General features: G+C 37.6%; 2 protein-coding genes across 5 annotated transcripts in view; one reads left to right on the top strand and one right to left on the bottom strand.

The window, feature by feature from the left end:
* LOC111246979 (uncharacterized) overlaps window positions 1-17,588 on the bottom strand; it is a 48,663-nt gene extending 31,075 nt beyond the window's left edge. For 2 of the 4 annotated variants that reach the window (XM_086982553.1, XM_086982554.1), the window contains exons 1-4: window positions 14,852-17,588; window positions 13,379-13,592; window positions 11,368-11,469; window positions 9,453-9,578 (exon numbers count right to left, since the gene is read on the bottom strand). In XM_086982553.1, the coding sequence (XP_086838679.1) occupies window positions 9,453-9,578; window positions 11,368-11,469; window positions 13,379-13,592; window positions 14,852-15,033 (624 nt within the window). In that variant the 5' untranslated portion in view covers window positions 15,034-17,588. Of the gene's footprint in view, window positions 1-6,959; window positions 8,218-9,452; window positions 9,579-11,367; window positions 11,470-13,378; window positions 13,593-14,851 lie in introns of those variants that run through there. The other 2 variants (XM_022797470.2, XM_086982555.1) reach the window with 2 other exon arrangements.
* LOC111246981 (branched-chain-amino-acid aminotransferase, cytosolic-like) overlaps window positions 1-17,731 on the top strand; it is a 97,667-nt gene that overhangs the window by 22,783 nt on the left and 57,153 nt on the right. The window lies entirely within an intron of this gene.

The raw sequence follows: 17,731 nt of genomic DNA, 5'->3' as shown, positions 1-17,731 counted from the left end.
TTCATTTTTATGATGTTTGAAACGGCCAAGCATAGAAAACATACGATAGCAATAGCTATTATCAAAGGGTGATTACAATCACATGTCCACAAGTTATTATCGTACCGTATGTCGGGGTTGCTACCCACTTTTAAATGTATTTTTTCGCAATGATAAACGAAAGTTCGAAATAATTGATATTTCACACTCTTATTCAATTCATGTGAAGGTCCGAAAAAAAATTTGGTACATTTATCTTTCCGCAATCGCCATTGTTATCGTGATTATCATTATTATTACGCACGACTACGGAAATCCGATAGCAGTAAAATCCGCTGACCGTTACGCATTATTGCCAAATATCGCCATTGAACCATCGTATGAACGTTATTACACGAAAAAAATAATAGTTCGTAATCGTATCTTGGTACTGCAAAGTAGAACCGTGAGGTGGAGGAACTTGCTGCATATATTTAGAATGAAGGCATGCGTAAGGACCTGCTAGTCACGTTTACTGCTATGAGTAGCCTACGATCATGCCTTAAAATGCTGGCCCTTATATTCGGCAGGCGCTCACTTGTCACACCACAGAATTCACTAACCCGTCTTGAGCTAGGCGAGATGGATTCTCAAGGAGATGCCCGTAGAGGCAGCATTCAGACCCTACGGGACGCTACTTTTCATGACGTTCATATCTGGCTCGACGGATCTTTCTAAAGCTGTGAAAACGTTTATTGCGAACGTATACCCGTTCTACGACAGCTGTTGGACCCCTGACATTACTAAACCTTTGACGAGCTCCTAATCGTATTTATCGGGTATTTTTATTTTAAGGAGGATGTTTATAGCTCCAAATTAGGCATAGAAGATCGTTGTTGCCAGCGAATATCTCAAGGAAAATCTGGGAAAATTCGCCGATATCATTTAACGGTTCCTAAATGCCATTGTGAACGTCAAAGGTTAGGTTGCAAGGACTCCGGACCGAGAGATTAATTGCTCAAGAGACATTTGTCAAACGTATGAAAGAATCTTTTCCTCATGTTGCCTATTTCATTAACATATACGTTCTCTCGGAGATGTGCACTATAGTTGCACAATACAAAGAGGGCCTTGAGCTTCATGTTCGTGGAATTTTTCGATCAAGGTCTCCGACGTTGACAGCAAAGAAGCGTTGCCAGCAGTGAATTGTGGGTACAAGGCTTTACTATTGTTTCAGGCTACTATAATAACCCTAAGGCAATTTTAGCTATGTTCACCGACAAATACTTGCGCACAGGAAATATTGGCTTCTACGATGAGCAATGCCGTTTTTCATTGTGGACAGAATAAAAGAAATGATGAAATGTCTCGACAGTCAGATCGTTCCGTCCGACATCAAAGCTTTATACTACGGAATCTCATGGTAAAAAGTGTTATCGTGTTTGGGGTACTTCATAGTCACCATGGATATTGCGCCCTCCTGCGCGAGGAGGCACATAATAGATTCCTAATAAAGACAGGTCTGTAATACGGCGACATCAAACAAGAAGTGCATATCAAATATCTTCACTATCTGTGGTGTAGCCGGACTAGAGCGACACATTCGGTTGAATCTAAACCATAAGCCACGGACGGCCAGCCCTCAAAAGCAATATAAAAATCTGACCTGTTAGTTGGCTATTCCAAGACTACATACGTATATATATTGCAACATTTTGTGATAGCTGCCCTACGCGGACAAAAGGGGCAGCCGAACCGTCTAGGCTTATTCAGAACCTCTCGTCGCGCCTCATGGAAGATTTACATTACTCTTGGCAAATATAATTGTCGATTTGTAAAACTTTTTATTCAGCTGTGCTTATCGTCATAATTGAACTCAAGTAGTTTAGAAAGACGTGTAACGATATGTGTTGTAGCGGACTGATTCCATGAGTATGTCTGACATCGAAAGGAGGTCTTTATGCCAAAGAAGGATAGCTGCCTAATCTGATGCGTAAATCTACACGACATCGACTACCTATACTCAGTCGAGTTTTTTCAACCTCTAAATCTTTGTTTACTTGAATAATGTTACAATAAAAATTTCAACTGAACTCCACGTTATTAAGTAATACAATTAGCTACTTGTACAATTCACTTATTATTTAGGAAGTTCTGCTCCTACCAACTGATTCAGTTAGAGCCGGATATAATGAAATGTTTAAATTTTTCAAAAAATTAACTGTTTTCATTTACTGAAATATGTAGCATTTAGGCTGCTGGTAAAGTTTGTAGCATCTATGCTATGAGATGTTCATGTAATGACTTATGTTTCTACGGTTGAGCTGAGTATTCTAGAAACGAGCTAATAAGTAGTGGATATTTAATACAACAAGAAACTCAAGTTTATGAGCATTTCCTAATTGAGCGCTTGCAACTAGTCAGGGAATTTTAATTTCCGTGAAATCGCTTCAGCTGAACATGCTCGCTGCTTGTTTTGCTATCTAAGTACTTCTACACGTTTGAATCTCATGTACTCCTCTTAAAACTAGGGAAAATTTTGATTCCAATTCGAATCACACAAAACAACGTTAGCTCACTTGACCGAATAGGATAGGCGGCACGTCTGAGCTGAGCTTGGCAAAATCCTATATGTTATAACTGTAGGGGGCAAGGAATAATCAATACGTATTTTAAATCTAGACTTCGTGCACTATTTTGCTACACGATAAAATCGCGTCAAGAATTCTCGTCCTGTTAGTCCAACATATTCTGCTTTAAATGTTTAGAGGACTTTCTTGTGCACCGTGATAGATAAACATGCTAACACGGAAAGCTTGTTAAACCCAGTAAGTAGGGTTTCCAAGCGTATATTCAACAACAATTGTTCACTTACTATATAAAGATGACTAGGCACAGCATTTGAATAGTACTGAGCAGTTTTTAGCGGTGATAAAAAAAAAAACTTTTCTTAAATAGCACATAATCGTGTCAAAGATAAGTGTATCAACGTGACAAGGTATTCATTATAATCATATTTCAGTTTCAACCCATTCGACATACTGCGCTGTCAATAGCGTTAAAGATACATGCAGATGATGGATAGAAAAAAATAACCTGTTTTTGTTTTGTTTTACATATTTTTTTTCCAGTGCCTGATATTTTGTCACAACATAAAACGTCTTATTTTATAGTTTTTATATTATTCTTTGGTAGCCGTTTTATATTGCTTGCATAAAAGTATAAAAGTATTAAAAATGCTCTCTTTATCTTGTAGCAATTTGCCTGCATTACTCCGCGATTGTACGTCTAAGCACCGTTTGAAAACGTATGGACCTAATTTCGTACACAGAAAAAGATAAAATCATACCTAATAATTTTGAATTGGCCGCCTGTTTTCACTCACTGTGTTTCTTGTTAAATTTTTACAAAAATCAGGTAAATCCACGGATATGTGAACGCACGCGAGTAAAATTTAGCTCAAATACCAGATAATATTGAATATGAACGGCTTGGTACTCAAAAGATGACTCTAAGTCATCTTTATATGAGTACCTCATGAGTACTAACTTCAAATAGAAGTTAGTACTCATGACGTACTTTTAAAAATATATCTAAACGAATTATATTTTTCCTAAGTATATAATTGTTTCCTACTTTTTATTGATACACCAGTGTTTAATTAACCGTATCAACCATTGCCTTCAATAGTTAAATAGAGTTTCACAGGTAAATAAGCCTATCATTAGGTCTTATACCTCATCATTATGTGAATGAATTAGTTGCTAAAAAAGACTTATAATATCAATAGAAGAAGTTCTATTTTCTTTGAAAAGTACAATTCTAGCTAAAGCATTTTAAAAAAGCCAACAATATAAGCCATATACATCGTACCCATTATTTAAACGTTGTCCATCTCGTTTACATAATGCAATAAACTTTACGAGTTACAAGAATTGTTGAGTGTACGTTCCAGTGATCTGATTTTCTAAGAAATAAAACATTTGAGCTTTCAACTTCCCAAACTTTCTTGAAGTCGAAATTATCACAAAAATATTTCTGCAAGAATGTTGAAATTATTTTCAATTTTAACGGTTTGGATTTTAAATCCTTAAATAAATCAATAAATCCTTATCCTATTCTTTTATTTCTTATGTTGTAGTATAAATATCGCTTCTCATTGGTCGAAACCATAATGTGCTCCCAATGAAAAATCAAAATCAAACTCGCGCTAAATATCCTTAGTGCAAACTTTTATCAGATTATATATATATATATATATTATATATATATATAAACGCGAGGTATAGCATCTTTCTGATGTCTAAGAATGTTCAATATTCGATGCGAAACAAGCGATCCGAGATGAATGGCAATCAGAGGTACTTCCGGTGCGATAATGACTTTTGATTGTAATTAATATTTGTCATTCGCCCATTTTCTATACTTGAGCTTTGCAAACGTCACACAATATGTAATAAAGATTGAGAAACGCTCTGACATAAAACATTTTACTTTGAATTATAATTTTCTTAAAAAATCTTCTACAAAGAGTCAAACTCAGCATATATATATATATATATATATATATATATATTTTGTACTCTTTGTAGAAGACTCTTGTGTTAGACTCTTTGTAGAAGATTTTTTAAGAAAATTATAATTCAAAGTAAAATGTTTTATGTCAGAGCGTTTCTCAATCTTTATTACATATTGTGTGATGTTTGCAAAGCTCAAGTATAGAAAATGGGCGAATGACAAATATTAATTACAATCAAAAGTCATTATCGCACCGGAAGTACCTCTGATTGCCATTCATCTCGGATCGCTTGTTTCGCATCGAATATTGAACATTCTTAGACATCAGAAAGATGCTATACCTCGCGTTTCGCACTGTTGCTTCACTTAATTAGGAATGCTTGAATGGAGCTTTGAATATAATTTCTGGTATTTTTATTTCTATAATTATCAATATTACTGTAAACAATTATAGCAAATGTAATGATATTTTCGCCACAGATTAACACGAAATCATTATATTACATAAAGAACACCAGCCATTATCATCCGTATACTGGCATCACGGAGTGGATCCATGAAGTGCTTTACTAGTGCTTTAAGATTGCTCTGCCGTTCATCAAAAAACGTTGCAGCCTGCCAAAGGATTTTTGCCCTTAGTAATACGATCGGCTTAAAAAGAATATGAGCTGGTTCTCGACAGATGTGTGGAAAACTACTGCATGCCTGCTAAGCGTGCTTGCAAAGCAACCTCATACCAATAGATTCAATAGTATCTAACCAATGGCGAGATTACGGAAGAGAGACGGAATTAATCAAATAGAGGAGTATTTTGAATTGGCTCACCGCTCCGTCTCATGGCGTTAATAATCTCTTTATGAGTTTAATTCATCTGTTTAGCAGCCAGAGTAACAGAGCCGGTACAGTTAGCTTGGGAAGTATTGCCTGTAAATGGCGTGGATAGGATTGTGGACGCTAAGTTGGGACGCAGGCTTATTTATGCTGAACTAATGCTTGAGGTAAAGACACATGCTACTAGCCTAGTCCGTTTATTTTACAAAATTCCGAAAAGTTCACTGACCCTGAGCTAAGCTTCTGAAGGAGATACCTGTTGATGCTGCATTAGGAAACTGCACACCTAATTCTAAGATCATCAAAACTCGGCGTGAACACTACACCATCGATGAAGAGCACGATTTGAGTAACGCCTCTTTAAACAACTACCAGTTCTCTCAGCACTTAGATTCTAACGAAGCTATTTTTCACAGTGTTCACATCTGGCTGAACGGTTCTTTCGAACTTTAATGCGAGCGTAGAGAACGCCTGGCCTAACTTCATACGGGACCTGAATCTCATTTATTTGGCATGAACACGAAACTGGTATCTCTAATGAAAGCACAGAAATATGTCGTGACCAGCGAGTATTTCAAATGATATTTAACAAAATTTGCCGGTGTTATCCAACCGTTCAAAATCACTGAATCGTGCCTGTCATTTTAAATACCATTGCAAGCGCCAAATTGGATACAACAAGTAAACTGCAAGACCTCGAACAGTAATCACCCGAAATCTGAACATACAGCAGGATCTTTTCTTTATGTCGCCTATTCCGGAAACATATACCTCTCGGAAACGTTTGGTATGGTTATGCAATCGCAATATGCTTACAAAGATGGCCTCGGGCTTCATGTTCATGTAGTTAGGGGTAATCGTCTTCGTCAATGACCCTGCTAAGGCAGACACCGACATTTTTCTCGAAAAGGTCTTCTAAAGAAACATCTTCAACGAAAGCTATAAATATTTTATAAACCTGAAGAAAATTTATGTGTTATTTATTAGAATTAGATATAAGCATCGAGGTAAACAAAGCAAGCTAACGACCCAGCATATTTTTAATTTTACCCATTACTAGGAAACTCAGCCCAGCCATCTATAATATTTGTAAGTTAGATCGATATCGATAAAAACATCTAGACAGACAAACTCCGTATTCAAATTGAGCGAGAAATTGAATGAAAAAGCTACAAAAAACAAGGCAATCATTAAAGTACTTTCAAACTTCCTCGATTAACAAGGGCATTAAGCAAATTGCTTAATGCCCTTGTTATTTATTCTTAATAGATGATATCTAAATGACGCCAAGCGAGATCTTTGTCATCATAAACATGTAGTCCACTTCCCTAATCATGAGGCCGGTTGGTGTAATGCAGGAGCTTCCTTCTATACAATGCGTTGACTTATATAATTTTTAGATCGCCTATTACTATCGAATATGGTTTTTACTGAGAGAATATTAAAATAATGGGGCGAGATATGAAACATCACGTGTGTTAACGTTCAACGTACATAACAGCATGGAATGGCCATAAAGTCGAAAAAATATTTATATACGTTGCATGAAATCTCTAATTCTACAGCATCTTACACAGTATATACAGTATAGCATAGTTCTATATCTGTAATTGACATACTTCTTAAAGGTTTTAACTCACTGCCACAGGTAGTAACGCGTTTTAAAAAATCAATTTATTTATTATAAAACTATACATTATATAAATTAACAGGCTTACGGTCGATTTTATGCCACCGAAGTTCTATTCTTATACTGCCAGTGTCCCATTTCATTGGTTTTAGCCTATAAACTATGAAGTTCTTCTGGAATAATCTTCACGATAACATCGACAGCTAGGTAACATCAGCTTTTAAGTAAAGGCTGTGAACGAACAGTCACTGGCGGTTCTTAAGGCTCGCTTTGTGAAAATAGGCTGTCTTTTGCAATGGAGACGCACGCTACGATACAACGACCGAAAGGGCAGATACGGTAGCTTTCATGACGCCTATGATCCGTCCGCCAGATGCGGGCGGGTTTGAGACAGTTACGGGCGGGGTCAAATCTTCGGGGGGAGTTACCGATGGGCTTGACTCGGTAACCGATCCCAGTTGTCGTCGAGGATTTTTTCTTACCAAAACATCCGCCTTACGAGTTCCTGTTAGAGGATCTGCGAGATAATCTCGATGCTTGTCGATAATCAGGCTGAGACATGCAAGGAAGCCACTTGCACCGTATGCCCCGATTAGCTCAATTATGTAAATATCCGGAAAAAACTTCCAAATCATTGCCATCTCTAAAAGAATCCTGCATATAAATTTTCCTGCATTGTCGGGCGCGAGTAGAATGATTTCAGCGAACGTGTTGGCTGCCACTAAAACAGTACACGAGTCAGAGATTCTTCTAGGGAAATCAAGGCAATACAGATCGAACATCTCACATTCTTTTGCGGTGTTAGCTAACATCAAACCGCATAGCCTCGATAGCGGCAATACCGAAAAGAAACAGAGGAGAGACGCGTTGAAGTCTTTAAAGGCTGAGCGGAACGTCGCTGGCGTTCGATACACCAAAAATAGCAGGTAGAAAAGATGGTTTATACCTGTGACGCCCGTTGTCGGTAACAGCCAAGTAATCGGAAACTCCGGATTGAAGGTTTCAAGTACCCAAAACGGTTCTATAGCTTCAGGTAAAGACTCGCGTTCGAGATTGTAACTGACTAGCACAAATGCCAGCCACAAGCTTGTGATAACATCAGGCGTTACAGATTTCACAAATCGATAGATTCCACCAGAGTGTCCACGGAAGATCAGTTTCGTTGCCGTGATAGCAGTAACCTTGCTGCCGTCCTCGCCAAGCAATGGATGAATTAAGCTTTTCGGATCATTCAAGCACACAATCAACGTCGTGCCTGCGCCGACGCCTACGAGAACATCCTAGACAGCAGTTTTATATTATTATTATTGCGCAGTTTCACCATAAAACAACAAAAACTAACTTATGATCATTCAGTTACTTCGACCGTAGTATGATTTTCGCTACACGTATGGTTTCTGTATTCATTAGATTTTTCATGATTTCGATAATTGGAGAAAGTGGACTTTTTGTCGAATCCGGCGGACTGTGAAATTTTTTTTTTTTAACCTTTTTAAACTAGGTATGCTAAAACTAATTTTTATGTGTTAGAATAATTCTTCTTGATTTCTTGAGGCATTTAATCTTAGTACTCTGGTAGCTTCTGGAGAGTCAAATATCTACTATCCGTGCTCCCAATTTCTCTTCATAGATTCTCAGAGTAAAACGGTAGCGGGATATTGTTGCACTTCGTTCCAGGGAATAAAAAGTCCCGCAATCACACTGCCATACAACAAAAGAATAAGGCGTTAAAGCGAACGTTGGATATTCCTTTACTCACTTCATGAAGTAATTGAGACATGGTGAGGCGTGGCGTTGTCATCAAGTAACTGGACTGCGAGCTTTCCATTATTTTGTGAACGATCGATAAGTCTATTAAGGAACTCAGATAGCAGCGAAGATTTTCGGCGGGCATCTCATGACAGCGGGTGCCCTTGATGCCCACTGCAATTCCGTTACCTTACGTCCGAACCTGCCACTGCCGCCTAAGTATTTCTCTCCAAGGCGACGTATTTTCAGTATATTTTTTTATTTCAGGGCTACAATTCTATCGCATGTTACTAAGATAGCAGTTTTGGCCTATAGAACCCTGATTCATGGAACACTTCGATTGCGGCAATGCGTTCTGTTGTTTGGGTCTCAACATCTGATTGCCTCCTTGCTGGCCTTTAACACCCCAATCTTCGCACTCGAAACATTTGTATGTGTTTTCGCCTACGGCCTTATGTCTTCACCAATTTTAGATCAAATTCCGCAGCACTGTGGCCTTTAATAAGGAAAAACTTAGCGTCGACTTTTGAGACCAATAAATATTTCCCTTCTAAACTCATTTCTCCTAAAGTAAACCCGAACCAGCCTTAGCTCACAAGTTTTCAGAAAACTATAGTATTTATCAGCTAAATTTAGCCTACAGCGGCGTGCAGTTTAAAAGTTTCTCAACTTCAGAGTCCGCCGGATTTGCTTACGACAATCTAATATATTCACAGTGGCATATATACATGCATACTAAACGGATCTGAGTATACCTGAGCTATACCTGAGGGCTGCGCGTGCGAATAAGTGCGATGAAATACTCGAGGAATCGCAGCCTCCGTACAAGGAACGGATGGAATATAGGGTACCGGACTGGGTGATGAAACAAACACGTGTAGTTAATAATCACCTGTAATATTATCCGTCAGACCATACCCCATCGGCATCGAGAAATTCAGTTATATATAATATACATTACAACAGCAAACGGAACAAAGATAGTGCATGTGATATATTTATATTTTTATAACATGTTACATTTTTCTGGATGCATTACACACTTAAGATAGTGATAATTTTTTCAATTTCACTCGAAAATGACGATGTTTAAAAATAGGGTGTAGTTTATGATAAAATATAATGAGAGAAATAAGTGATGAGCAAAATAGTTTTTCCCGAATTAATTAATATTTAAGTTGTATCTGTTTTTAGCCTTTATCATCTACGCTTGGCTGTTTGCTTTTCAAGATGCTACTATATAACTTGTATGCTTAAAAGTGATCTAAGCACAAAATTTTAACACAAAGAAGGGTGCGTCTTAGTTTTTGTATATATACATATATATGTTACGCTGTTGCAAGTAAACTCGACGTACTTTTAAATCGACTAACTTCTCAAATCAAACAAGTTCAGCTAGAATATAATTAAAAATGTGCTTGAGGTACTCTTATTTTTTATACGCTCGTCCCAGCATTCTGGCACATTCGAAACAGCCACGTACCCACCAAACATGTTCTCTTATGTAATATCTTTCTCTATAGCTTCGACAGTAAGTCGATGACATGATATGCTTTCTCGCCGACAGCTCTTTCAGAGCATCGAAAGCCCCGTAATCATAAGGACTTAGATCAAGAGAACAAGCCAATGTTATATATTCCTTTGTTCAATCAAAGAAATAACTGATGCATGGCAATTAAAGATGGCGCTGTCATCAAGTAACCGTGTCTTCGACTGTCAAGCCTACGGTCTAGACAGCCGCCTGCATTAATTGTCCAATTTGCGGCGAGTATCTCATAATAGCAGATGCTTCTGATTTTATTACAAGAGCTACCATCACCTTTCGTCTGAACCAACATGAAACTATCATTAAATTCTTTTTCTCCAAAACGAAGCTATTCTTTCGCCTAGTCCCTCTCTAGCTGGCAGTAGCGGTTAAACTGTTTTAGGCTCTTATATTGATTGAAATTCCCCAATTGTACGTTTCATACATCACACGCATTTCCATCCGTTCTGGAGTTAATTCGCGGGGTACCCATTTTTTACTCAGTTTTCACATTTTCAATGTTTGGATTATATTTCGGCAACTATGAAATACTAGTTTTGACTAATAGAGCTCTTGGATTCCAAGCTCTGCAGTCATGAAAAACTTCCAACTAGGGCAGTTATTCTTCTCGAGTACTGAAACCTCCTTGTTGATCTTTAACGCGCTCTTTAAACGTCTGCACCATCGCTAATTGTCTCCTTGCCGAATATCTTTACCAATTTTCAATTAATTTCTGCAGCACTGTGACCTTCAAGAAAAGAAACTTCACCACTGAGCGTTGATTTTCGAGTTTAACATATGTTTTTCTATTTAGTAAACTCGACCAGTTTTCACTCACACATTTTTAAAACTGGAGTGTTTACCAGTCTAATTGTGTTCGCAAGCGTAGGACAGTTCAAAAGTTACTCAGTTCTGATTCACTCTTAACAACCTAATATAACTGATGTTCATGTAAAGTACATGCGTTAGAAATTAGAGCTGAATAAGCGCTAAGCCCTAACGTTATTATCTATTCTGATCTATTTATATATACTTAAACTATCATCAAAACAGGAGAATTGTAAAAAGTTTGCCCAAAAAAATTGAAGACTAATTGGTTACAAAATGAACAGAATAGCCAGTGGCTGGTTTTAAAAAATGCTAAATAACATCAAACCTTGAGACTAAGAAGCAGCGGGTAGATCCCTCCAATCAGCGACATACCGGCTTGTTCGAGAACGCTTTTCAGGACTCCAATAGCAAGTGCGAGTAGAAATAACTGAAGACAACCAAAAGATTTCAAGGTAACTCAATGACTGTGTTAAACCCTGTCAACTATCAGAGTCGCATGCTACATTTTCGATAAGTGTTCTGTGTTGAGAACGTGGTATTTCTATATTAACATTGCAGCTAAGACACATTGTAAAGCAATATAATACAGTATGGTCTCTTACGCCAACGACATTTCCAGTTAGAGATAAGAAAAATTGGTTATGTGAAATCTCGTTGGAGACAACAATATGCTACATGAGAGCTAAGAAAGACCTGGTATTTGACTAACAGCATCTATCATGCATTTACGTGACGTAAAAACAGCAATAACAAGTAATTGATAAATTAGACTACCTGATTGCTTGCCTATTTATTCTACTATGTAATCTTTCAAATACATGTTTAGTAAAAGCTAATCAAGAGCCAGGTTCTTTAGGAATGATACTAAGAGACAGCTGGCTGTATTGTATATTTTACAAATCTCCCCACACCTATTGTGTATACATCCCTTGTTTGGGTTGTGAAAGCGCATCTATATATAATTTGTGGTAATAGGTGTCAATTGTTGTGTTAGTAACAAAACTAATTCGACTTCTTAACCATTATCTCTTGACGCCTCCGTATTAAAAAAAAATACCAATTATTCAGTGAACTCTTGCTTCTCAAGAAAGACGTCTTTTGCCAGAAGCTCAAACCGGGATCTCGGACGTGTGATGAGCAACGGTAACCTAGCATAGAAGTAATTCTTTCTTGGCATGCGTACTCACGAAGGCCGACTGTATTTTCATGCTCGGGTTACTCAATTATCTTTATGATCCTCTCATATTCGATTTACCCAGCAGGCTGTAACCCGAGCTTTTTTTTAATTGAACACACACTATCGAGAAAAAGGTTGGCTTAGGAACTTAATTACGTGTGACGGTACCAGGGCTCTTCGACATCTATGATATGCAAGATAAAAGCAGGATTATTAGAGGATTGATAGCTCGAGATACCAGAACCTGTTGATTTACTGAAAGCAGCATCCTATAAGAGACAACTAACCCCAACTACCTGAAACTTCATTTTGGCGTTCGTTTATCTATCCTATCTTGTTTTCCTGTGAGGTTGCAGTCTACCTGGAAAACACGCTCCATTGAACACCTACATACGCCAGGGTATGCAACGCCAGGGTATGCAGGATTAATTTCTAGGCGCACAACTGACTGTGCACTTTGTACATGGTGTGTTTAAATGAACACACAGCATGTACAAAGTGCTCAGTGGCTTACCGAGTGCGCGCCTTAATTTTATTAGAGGCTAGAAGGCTATAATCGTTCAACGTTGTCTTCGAAACCCATGTTTCTTTCGGAATTGTTTCGCTGTTCCCTAAGAAGCCAAACATGCTTGGTCAACAGACTAGCGAGCTTCTTGTAGCAAACGCTCCTCTTGACATTTTACGCCGTTACGAGGATGAGCTTGACTCACTCCTCTCTTTTGGAATAGCTAGAAGAGAACCTTATTTCTACTAAAAGGATGAAGTGCCAGCATGCAGATATTCAAAACAACAGCGCTTCTTGGGTACTTACTGTCCAAACACGCCACTTCGCTCTTTTACAGATTCTCAAAAACCTCTATGACCTCTAACACAGTGAACTTTCGCTTTCCTGAGCTGCGCTTCCTCGTAAATTTGGTTTCACTTCATCACCTAGCGTTTCGCATTCTAAAAAACTCTTCTTATCTACCATAGCTCACCACTGTTTCAAAGGGTTCTTCATGTTTGTCCATGAAGAATTCAAAATATACTCTGTTTTTAACAATTAAAATGTTAGTGGCCCCGTACTGAAAATACTGAAAAGCATATTCGAGTTTGATTTGCGAAGAACACGCCGCAAATACAAGAAAAGGCAAAAGTTTTTGATGAGGTATTTACAGACCATATTGAAGAAACGCTTCGTTCCCATACGCGCCTCGAGTATAATGCCCTTGTACACAAAGTTCAATATGCAGAACATTGCATCCATTGAAGTCTCGTATCTAAATAAAGTTCCCACAATGTTGTGTGACAGCTTCCCCATTGGCCCCTCGAAATTCTCCGCCTCAAGGTACGAAGGGTAGCTTGCAGCAACTACCGAAAGAAACGCAAACACTCTGAAATATAGTAGTAGGGTGATACTTTTAACAAACCATCACGTACATTCGATTAGATAAGCAAAGATCGCCTCGGGACAGCGGCGATTAACTCCTTTTGTTTGAAACCATTATTTCTTGCTCCACCGATTTTAAACGCTCTTGACGCCCAGATAGGGAACTGTAAGCTTCTAGTCCTTATTAAACAATACTATTATAACTTTTTAATGTACTCTACCTCTCATATGCGCACATCTAAAACATTGTAGTTGAATAAAGTGAACAAATAATAATTGTCTAGCACTAAGCTGCCAGTTCTATGTTTCTGGTGGTTTTTTACCCGCTAAGCGAATATTGTATTTTACATATCTTCCACGAATTTATCCACTAGCTCGCAGAAGCAACACGCAAAAGGATTTTCAAGCCATTATATGCCACAACTACTGTAAGGCGCAATTGAGGACCTTTAAGGATACATAACATTACTAATTCGTAAAAATGTTAAGGACGTACATAAGGTGGCGGCTGCAAAAGGCAAACGACAGCTTTAACAGTTTTTTTTATAACATTAAATCCTACGTTTATTGGCGGTCAACCCAGCTCCCATGAAATCGCAATGAACACAAGGTGCATCATATCAAAACCCTGCTTTATCGTATTTGCAACACTGGGGAATTCTTCAGCATAAACTTCAGAAGAAGACGAAACAGAAAAGATGAGCACAAAAAGCCTGACCTATTACTGATTAACTATCTAACTAGAAAATCTTCAAGACAAGTTCGCCGTAAATTAATGACAGATTTAGAATATTTATTCCCAATAATTCAAAAAGGTTGATATGTGAATCAATAAGTGCGTGCTGTATGGTGTTACGCGTTTCGCTGTAAAGCATTCTATATCCTTATACGGTCTTACGTACTTTGACTCCATAAAGTCTTTGGCGCAACTCGTTCGAAAGGACGGACCACTGATATTAGGTCCAAATTATGCATATTCAATTAGAACTAACTAATCTTGCTTATCTCGTCTCGTAGGTTCTTCAAGCATCCTGCAGATTTTTTAGTTCAGGTATTTTCCACTAATTTGTTTGCAAAGCAACCAATTAATAAAAAATGCACATCGGTGTCATATCGTCTAAACCTAGAATTAAGCACTTTTTGGTTGAATACAACATATTAGTAGTGGCAATAGCCTTGCTGATCCATCCTATGTGAACACTAGCCACAATTACCCTTAGACGCCCCCATATTAAAAAACACACAGCCAAACTAAATACGAACCTGGTGAGTGTAGGTACAACAACAAGATCGACGTGCCATAAACATACTCCTAGCAGCGGAAGGAAATCGTACTGGCTCACAATATCATTGATCTCATCGAAGACCGGAGTGATGGTCATATACCAAAACTCTAGAAGCGATTCCTCGACTGTACTCCAATATTCATATAAAAGGTCCGCCATCCTGGACCTGAATGATGCCTGGCTACCCCTATGTTTGGAACGGCGGAGTACATAAGTAATGGCAGAACTTCGTTATTTGGCAAACAGGATGCAGCAGTATTCGGTTGACCAGTCGCTCCGTAGAGCATCGGACAAAATACTGCACTTGCGTCGTCATATTCAAGGCTGCAACAGCCGCAATAATTTGTCTGGGTAGTATTTCCGGTATATGTGCACCTGTTGAAGATTCAATTCCACTTTAGTTTGCATATCGTTGAATCACTATGAATTGGAAATCATAGCAAGCGAACTGATTGCATTGAAGTATAAGCTATAACTGACTTGAGTCTTACCTACCACAACCTAAAACCAATTTAGACAAGAATGATGCATTCATCAGTTCCACTCGCCAGAGACTGTCATGATCCTAAGAACCAAATGAGAAAAATGAGTAGTTGCTGCACAACTACTTGGTGGTTTCTAGAATAGCCACTGACTCTGAGAAAATCTCCTGTATGCATTGGGTGCGAACAGAGAGTGGATGCGAAACAATTATAATGGCTGCACATCTGAGCTTTTTTCCTTCTTGTAAATGCATTTCTTCGAATTACTGACTTATTTCCAATACCATCTTAACCATTGACACGGTTCGTATCTGCATAACGCGAATGCCTCGTAACAAACGTTGTAATGTTAAAATTTGGACAACGATGCAGCTGGATTGTACGCCCTGAAATGATAGCATTTGTAACTTTACTCCTGAATCAATAGATGGTCAAAAATAGAAAAGAAATTTGATTCCGTTTAATATTATTGATAAAAACTGAACAGATTTCAAGGATATTATTGTAGCTACGAAATCTTCAGTGATGAGGGCTGGATATATGATTGCCGTTAATATAAGGTCGTTAAACACAAATATAAGGTCTCTTGAGTATAACACCTAAAATTTGTCGGGGTACCTATTAGTTGTATCTTGCGAAGCTAAAAAATTAAAATTACATTACAGCAAAATTTAATTTTTTTCTATATTGTTGAAATGATTAAACTGTCAGTATGTAATTATCCCTAAGCAAATTCCTGAACAAAAGGCAAATTGGACGCATTTGTCTCCATATATTCTCAAAAGTATACAATCATTTTCGCAATTGACTGTCCGTAGAACTTACATTCTTTTAATCTTTACATTACAAGTTTTGTACGTTTATGAATAACATACGGATGAAGAACAGGAGATTTTAACTAATTAGATAGGCGCAAATTTTTATTCCTTTTTAGTCGTTTGGACAATTTGCCAGCCTTCATTTAATGCTTTATTGACACTTCCGGTTTAAAACTAAGCATGCTCGCTAAACAGTTCCATACCTTCTGCATTGCTTACCTTTTTCTTGTCGTTAATGGCGTATTTCTACATAATCAAATCATGAAACCTAAAAACTCCATATTAATTTCCTTCTCTTAATGCTAGACAGCATGCATGTTAGTTCCTACGCGGTGAAATGGAAGTCATTTCCTCAGGAAATGGATATAGGTATCGGTTTATTATTATGAGCTTCAGAGCAAGAATAAATTGGTAACTCCCGGGTAAAGTTCAGCATGATCAACTCATAGAATTTGATGAGGTCTGCACAGGGTACTCCACAATTAGTTCCTGAAACACAGCAAAACTGTGAATGTTCAGCTTATTCACCGAGCCAAGAATTTGGCAATATAAAGTCTCTGAAGTGATCAATGGGACTCGCTTGTGATACTTTTGTATTGCATTACTCGGTTCTATGCGTCTTTAGCGAGCCAAAGCATCCTGACAGATCTTAGACTCCCGTTCAACTCAAGGCTCACTTTATCGGGTTATATCGGACTGCCCCATTAAGAGTTACAGCAAATATTTTTCTGTAATAAGGAAACTAAAAATTGCCCTCAAACAACCTGATATTTCATAAACAAGGAAGGGTTCTAATTTTTTTGTACTTCCATGATATTATTTTTTAGCTTTTCGTTCCCTTAAATAACAATAAGTTGAAAGCTAGGTCTGAAGGAAAACGACCAGTATTTTATGACGGTTCTGCAACCAAAGCCTTGAAATAAAGTTGAAAATATGTCAAAAATTACATACCTAATAAATTAAAGTCTTCGTAAATTTTAACAACGGTAACGTTGTCGCTCATCACTTCAATGATTCGCGTTCAGTGCCACATATTGTCAAAAATACCTGCCTTTGATTGAGTGGGGTAGTGACGTAGTCACGCCTAGATAATTATTTAAAATGAACTCTTGAATTGAAAAATGAAGATATTTTTCATTGTAAAACTTGAATAAGACACGTTTAAGTATATTTGGTTGGTTTCACTCTGATCAGTGTAGAAAATAACTAATAAAAAATTATACAAAACTTAAAATTTGTAATTCTTTTAAGGACTTTTAAAAATGTTTGCGTTTTAAGAAGGGTCCCAACAAAATTGCCTAAAGAAATCAATATGGTGTGTTTATGAAGTTTGGCTATTTTATTCGAAAACTTTTTTAGCGAAATCAACGATGCGTATTACGACTGGTTTTTTGTGCTAAGAAAAATACGGGCTATAATTGCGCTACTGTACGATTTCTTTGCATTATTGGGATAATATGTACTACTTATATGTATATAATTGATGTTTAAATCTTGTTCCTATGAAAGATTATGTAGTTGTCTGCCTTTGAGCGTATGATACAGATGACAAATAAA

Source organism: Varroa destructor, unplaced genomic scaffold, assembly GCF_002443255.2.
Source record: "Varroa destructor unplaced genomic scaffold, Vdes_3.0 BEIS01000003.1, whole genome shotgun sequence".
NCBI lineage: Eukaryota > Metazoa > Arthropoda > Arachnida > Mesostigmata > Varroidae > Varroa > Varroa destructor.
This window is presented reverse-complemented; position numbering and strand designations above follow the sequence as displayed.